This window comes from Silurus aristotelis (assembly GCF_946808225.1).
Source record: "Silurus aristotelis genome assembly, chromosome: 16".
NCBI lineage: Eukaryota > Metazoa > Chordata > Actinopteri > Siluriformes > Siluridae > Silurus > Silurus aristotelis.
In genome coordinates this window covers 9,863,956-9,870,898 of record NC_139589.1, presented here as the reverse complement: position 1 = coordinate 9,870,898, position 6,943 = coordinate 9,863,956, and the positions used below count along the sequence as shown (strand labels likewise).

At 40.0% G+C, this 6,943-nt stretch overlaps 1 protein-coding gene across 2 annotated transcripts; it reads right to left on the bottom strand.

The window, feature by feature from the left end:
- Nucleotides 1-203: 203 nt before the first annotated feature.
- Nucleotides 204-6,592, bottom strand: skp2 (S-phase kinase-associated protein 2, E3 ubiquitin protein ligase; the record flags this gene model as incomplete). 2 transcript variants are annotated; one of them, XM_083563489.1, is made up of 10 exons in its annotated part: nt 204-1,236; nt 1,478-1,585; nt 1,692-1,743; nt 3,188-3,315; nt 3,702-3,800; nt 3,889-4,023; nt 4,116-4,259; nt 4,586-4,700; nt 4,777-5,015; nt 6,417-6,592. In XM_083563489.1, the coding sequence occupies 10 exons, from the start codon at nt 6,428-6,430 to the stop codon at nt 1,035-1,037; spliced, it is 1,236 nt and encodes a 411-aa protein (XP_083419615.1). In that variant the 3' UTR covers nt 204-1,034. The 2 variants fall into 2 exon arrangements, with proteins under 2 accessions (XP_083419615.1, XP_083419614.1); XM_083563488.1 differs by lacking the exon at nt 6,417-6,592 and having other exon boundaries at nt 701-1,236; nt 4,777-5,032.
- Nucleotides 6,593-6,943: the final 351 nt, after the last annotated feature.

The window sequence follows — 6,943 nt, the reverse complement described above, 5'->3', positions numbered from 1 at the left end:
GTTCATTTTATAAGTGATCACATACACAGGAGAATAATCAGTAGCTGCTGTACTTTAGTTTATTATTTTCTAAAAACAAACAAAAAAATTAATCCATTCCACTTGTACCAAAGCATTTTTGAAATATGTACACCCCCCAAAAAAACAGTCACATTTTATGCCTTTATCATCGATTTCTTTTCAATAAATGTCTGCAAAACAAGTTCGTTCTAGCAGCTTTATGCAGCCATTTTTTTTTCGCAGAAATTTGTGCAATTCGATCACTTTCAAGTTACAGCCAGCACTCCTGTCTTAAAAAAACCTCACCAATCAGAACTGTGAATAACAGCTCTATGGTATAAACATTATTGCCTGATAAAATGACGGGAACAGATTTTTGAAAAGGACGCAGCATGGTCAGGGTTTGAACCACCAAACTTGTAATTATGGGATACAACCAGTATAGACTACAGTGCCACTCAGCACAGCGATTCTTTTTAGTCTGGATCAGTACTCATAATTCTGATATCTGTATCGTATGGGTGCATCCCTGTCGTTCTCTACTTTATTCAAATGAGGATCTGGAACAAACAAACATGATAACACATCTAGTCTAAAACTAACAGAAAACATTATAAGAACATGTTAAAGCACCTAGAAGTCACAGTTAGGTTGATGGTTTGAAAAGGTCTAAAATTGTCAGAAGTTCAATATTTGCTTCTTTTTTTATTTTTTTTTTTTAAAAAAACCACACACTTGGAAACACTTAAAACAACACGGCAGTGGAGGTCTTTACCCTGCTGAAGCTGCACTTATCACTAGTGGTAACAAAAAAAAAAAGCATGTGAAACCGGTTTCTATCCTCACAGCGACGAGCTGGAAATCAGTTGAATGTGCAAATGATGATACACATGTACAATCTGTACACAATCAATACGAGGAAGGTTTCAACAACATGCTATTTGCTATTGCCACGACAGCAGTGACTTCACAAGGTTATCACTTAAAACTATTTCTTATTTAAAAATATCCTAGAGAAAAAAAAGTCACCCCGGTTAAGGTTTATACACAAGTCGACAGTGCATTCCCCACAGCGTGCGGTCTTTCCGTGCGGCCGCAGTGGGTCGAGCCACGGTCGAGAATGGCTGGGTGTTGATCTGTATCCGTGGCAACCCTTTACTCAGGATGGGCAGCGAGTTGTCCTGTATTAGACCAAACACCTCCAGGTTCTGCAGAGTCTCATACTTCTCAAATTCTCTATAAATCAAAACACAGAATAACACTAACAGTGCACATCTCTTTAAAAATAAATAGAAAAAGGCAGAATAGACAGTCTAACAATAAAATATGCTATATTTATTTATTTTAAAATTCACCCTTTGGCTGAAAGTGTTGAATGATAACGTTCGGAAATAAATTAAAACACAATTAAATATATATTATATTATACATATACATACATAGTGTGTGTGTGTGTGTGTGTGTGTGTGTGTCTTACATGAGGGCTGCTGGGTGAATCTGGTAGCAGCGGCTCAGCGCTAATTGGCTCAGTGAGGAGAGTTGCTGCAAGAAGGGGAAGCTGTCTACGGTCACAAGAACGCTGTCACTGTGGGAAACAGTGGAGTAGCTTTTACTACATGCCTGTTTACAAAAAAAAAAAAAAAAAAGTGATCTCACTGCACTGAAAACCCGTTAAACCCATTCCCCCTTACCTTAAGTCCAAATGCGTGAGGTTCGGACATCTTTCCACCAGAGCCTTTACATCTAAAAAAAGAAAATGGCCGTTATAGCGAGGATGAAATTCAATAACGTCTGATTCAGAAACGACACTAATTTTAATGAGTACTTTTTAAAATCAGAATGTGCCAAGTTTCTTTAAATGCCAGTTGAATGGTCCCCGAGTTACAATGGTTCGATTACGATGCAACAGAAATGTACGAATGTTGATATAGTATATAGTTTTGTGCGACAGACAAACGTAGCAGCATGTGCCACTTGCGAACCGGCGCTCGCCCACACTCCCGCATACATATTTATTCTCTAGTTTTATATATACACATACACTATATGATTGAGCTATACAGACAAATTAATCATAAAATTTGCATTCTTATGGCATGCCTGTGTTCGTCCTCATTTCAGCGAACACTAAACTCGGGCTGAAACGATTCGAGTCATTTAAATGAATATTGAGGCAAATAATTATACTTTGTGTAGTCCATTTAACTACACACGAAGCACTGCGTTTCCCCATGAACCATTATTACTGGCGCACAACCCGCTAAACTCTGGAGCGCTCTGGACATGTGAACACAGAAGATGCGGCAGAATGAAAAATAGAGAAACGGAGAGAAAACAGCCCAGAGAATATTCATAAAAAAAAAAAAAAAAAATTAATAAATAAAAAATAAAAAATTAAGTTTGCAGAATTCAGACTTATTTCTCGCAACTTTGACTTCTTTCTAGCCAATCGCTCAGCATCACCCCCCTCTGTAACACCAGACGGCTTTACACATTTAAAATGAAATGGGCTACAAATCAATAGAATCACATGGTGTCAAACTAAGTCTCCGATCCCTGGAGAGAACTCTGTATCAATCAACTCTGGAGGAGACGGAACAAGAGGAGCCTTGTTTATACACCAAACAGCGTCAAACTTCAGCCCGACAACATGGTTGCACCAGAAATGAGGAAACGAGAAAAAAAAACCAAACATTTTATAAAAATTTTTTTCATGCGGTAAAAACGGGCTTTCATTGATTTAGGCCAAAGAAAACAATGTTTTTAAAGTTTTGGATCATTTTAAACTAAAGCAAAGAAAACACCATACAATTTGTTTACCTTTTAAAAATACAAATATCTGGAATTAATTTAAATATATTTTAATTTATACATTTGTATTTGCATTTGGATGCAATACAGCAATTATATGGATATGGATTAAATGGATTTAGTGTCCAGATATTCTTGTGCAATTGCAGCAATAAAATGTACCTTTTTCTAAAAAAAATAAACAAAATACTTGTTCTTTTTAAAAGAGACCAGTTTTATGTTTTCTAGTATATTTATTTTTAAATCGACGGAATAATCGGCAGAATACTCGCTTACTAAGCCGCAGCCCCGCACTAAACGCTGTGCAAACAGGATCATGCTGAGATGAATTTGTGAATATATAATGAGTTTTCGCTCATGTAGCCGAGATTCCTACCCTCCATGGTGAGGTTTTGTCTGTAGCCGCTGATGTTGAGCTGCGTGATTGTGGAGGGGACGCTGTTAACGACAGCCTGAACGTGTTCGCTGCTGAAGTTACACCATGACACGTTCAGCTCCTCAACCCTGGAACGTGTTGACAATTACATTATCAGACCAACAAATACATAAAGTATTGATACTTTTATCCAAAACACCAGGTGTGAGTTCAACAATATAATTAATTACCAGCAGTTTTTTTCTACAAAACCAAGTTTATGAATTCAGATTGCATAAAATAAAAAATAAAACAATTTCAATTCCAGAATCATTTTTTACATTTCAATTCTTTCCCATTCAGTGAACTGGCTTATCTGGCATTGCTAACCAGAACTAACCCAGTATTGCTATACAGTGTACACATCAAACTATTTTATTTGCATCAGTGAATTTCATTCAAATTATAGCAAAAAAATTTGCATGTCAGATTGCTTATAGTCCCATCCCCTGAACCCCTTCGCTGCCTGTCTTACTTGTTGCAGGATTGAAGCATCTCAGTCAGAGAGTCAGCTGAGAAACCAGTGCAGCCACACAGGTTGAGCCTCACCAGCTCTGTGTTCTTGCTCAAAGATCTGCACAAACAGAACGAAATGTAATGAGCTCGATTCGTTTTGATATTCATTGTGCAAACAATTGCTCGATCAATTTACGTTCACGCACTGGAGGATGGGATCGGAGAGCACAAGACCCTCCGCGCTGAGATTTTGCAGCCGTCTGCAACGTGACAGAATGTCCTCCAGTACAGACGTCTCCACGGTGCAGCTGGACAGGTCCAAATGCTGGATACGCAGGGGTCTGCAACATACTCGATGTTTAATGCCATTAAACATCAACAACCAAACTTCAGTGTATGCACAAAAAAAGAAGACCCAACACACACGACTCACTGTGTGTTCTTAAAGCAGGGGTCGCCGATGCAGGAGTGTGGACAGCGCAGCCTTGATACTCCTGCCGTGAGCACCTGCCCCAGCTCGCCATTCAGCTGTGCTTTTCCTACCAAGTCAGCGCTGTGCCAGAGTGACTCATCAAACCTGTATACACAAACGTTTCAAATTAGATCTGCTTGTCACCCCATTGCTAACTAACCACTGGTCAACCCCATCACCCCTTTGGTTTCTGTGGTATTTTCAGTGCATCAATAACTACAACAATATTAAGCTTTTCAGACAAATATCCTTCCATAGATCATTATGAAATAGATAAAATGCACATCTTGAAGTAATTTTAGGGGGGGTTGCACAAACTTTTGCACTCAACGGTTCCAGTGAAGACTTTACAGCTTTTAGAAACTGTTGTTCACAAAAACATCCTGAAATGGAGAAAGCTCCGACAGAAAAACCATCAGGATGGAACTCACGCCAGTCGATGCCAGCGTTTGCAGACGCGAGATGTTCTGAGAAGGTCTTGTAGTGAGAGACGAGAGAAAATCCTCAACAGCAGCTCGTCTGGAAGCGTGTCCCAACACAACACACCTGCGGATAAACAAACGTCAATATGGCCTGGTTGTAAAAATGTGTCGCAAAACGTCCACAGTGAAATGAAACGGACCTGCTGCGTCTCTGCTCCTCCTGGGGCGTCTGGCGAGCACAAAGCCGTTCTCTTTGCCCTTGGCGCAGGGTCGCGGCTGTTTGCGAGGAGGAGACCAGTGCTGGATGAGCTCGTGAGGAGTGTTTTCAGATTGCAGTCCGTCTCCATACACACATGGTCTTTTCTTTGCTTTTGACTGCGACATGCACAGCAGGGATCCATCGAGATTCTCACTTAGGCACGGCAGCTCCTGGAGAGGCCTGGGACAGGGGAGCATTCAGAAGCATTACAGTACACCAGAATAAATAAACCCTTCAGACATTTTGCACGAAGGGCATCCAGCGTAAAACATGTGCCAAATCAAACGTGCGGAGGATCCGCTGTGGCGACCCCTAACGGGAGAAGCCGAAAAGAAAGTTTTTTTTTATTAGAGCTAAAGAGATGGCTAGAGAGATCAAACTCGGCAACTAAAGAAAATTCAATTAGGGACCTCCAGGGGTCACCAAATCTACTTTAAGAGCCTCAGCTTAAAACTCTGTGAATAGAGTTTTTCTTTACTTCCTAAATCTGGGGTGTTTTAACTTTTTGCTTTTAAATTGTGAACTTAATTTCGAAAAACACTTCCAGAGGTAACCCAGGTGTTCACATTAGATAGTTTCAATGTGTACAATTGGGAACATCTTGGCCATTTATAACAATCCTAACACTTTATTTCTGAACTTTCCCCACTGCAGGATGCATTCGGCTCAGTGGTCTGGTGAGAAGTCTATTGTGGTTTTGATTAAACTATCAGACTAAGAAACTTAATATTAAATTAACTTCCCCCACACACCCACAAAAAAAAAAAGAAAAAAAAAAGGCCATAGTCTCACTAGTGGCTCTAAACCCCACTCATGCACCACTCAATCTCTCATGCACCTTTGTTGGATTAATTAAAGGAGTTGATATAAAAAAAAAATAAAAAAGAGGCAACACTCTACGACATGATGCACTCTATGGAATAGGAACCATTTGGGACACTAGCCCCCTGCAATGTGCACATTCACCTGGAGGTCCTGTTCAAGCATCTACAAAGCTTTGGGTATAAAATAGAAATAATTCAGACAGTAAATGTAAAATGCACAAAATTGCATTTGTATAAAACTTGTACACATGAGTTTTAAAGTTACACCGCGCGCGTTCTGATGGTGCTGCCCGCCATAACTGCCCCCTGTGAGCGCGCGCCTTCTCAAGCGCACCAAGTAGAAGTTTAAATCGGGGGGAAAATGAAACACACGATCAGCCTGATCAGTTGCACCACTCTTTCTTATATTATTAGATCCGTTGTGTGCAATGATTCTATCACTTGTTGATTATCTTTAGCGGCTGTACCACGGCTGTGCGTGAAGGCCGGGGCGCGGGAGAAGCTTGGAGGGAGAAACCAGAGATACTGTTTCACATCTTACAAGTTTCATCGCTCAAGTTTTACTGTTCAACCTGCCATCATTTAATGGAAGCTACATTCAATTATGTAAAAATGATGGTTAAATGAAATACAAAACCAAACCGAGTCTCATTGGAAGCCCAAACTAAAGATCCAACTCAGTGGGTATGAGTACGACTGTCTCAACCACTCACTAATAACATTACAAAACTGTACCCCAATCAGAAGCTGTAATTACCTCTCAGCGGACATTTTTTCTTCTTCCACAGTAGCAGCAGCTTTTCTTATGGATTTATTAGTAAATCCCCGGGTCTGATCTTCTCTTTACTCTAAACACACTGAGTTCAGTTCGCGCGAGCATTTAAACCTGCACAGGGACCGCCTGCCTCCTACCAACGCCATTGGCTCAAATCCGAGTTAACGGAAATGACGCACAAAATTCGGCGGCGGACTAAGTAGTATGGCGATGATGAGTATGCTGACACCTACCGCCCAGGAGGAAACACTGCTGCTCTTTAAAAACAGTTGCACACTAGGACCAACACAGTGACAACATTTTTCTTATTGTTTGATTTTACAAATAGAATACAGGCTGCTTGTGTTCTGATTTATTCATATGCAAATATTATTTCATTGCATTGTTTTCAAAAGTTTTTTTCAAAAGGCTTGTTGTATACATACATTAAATTGAATTCAGATCTCTAAAATGTATTTTAATTGTACAGGGTGGTGCAAAAAGAACACGTTTTTTAAATGGGTAGAAGT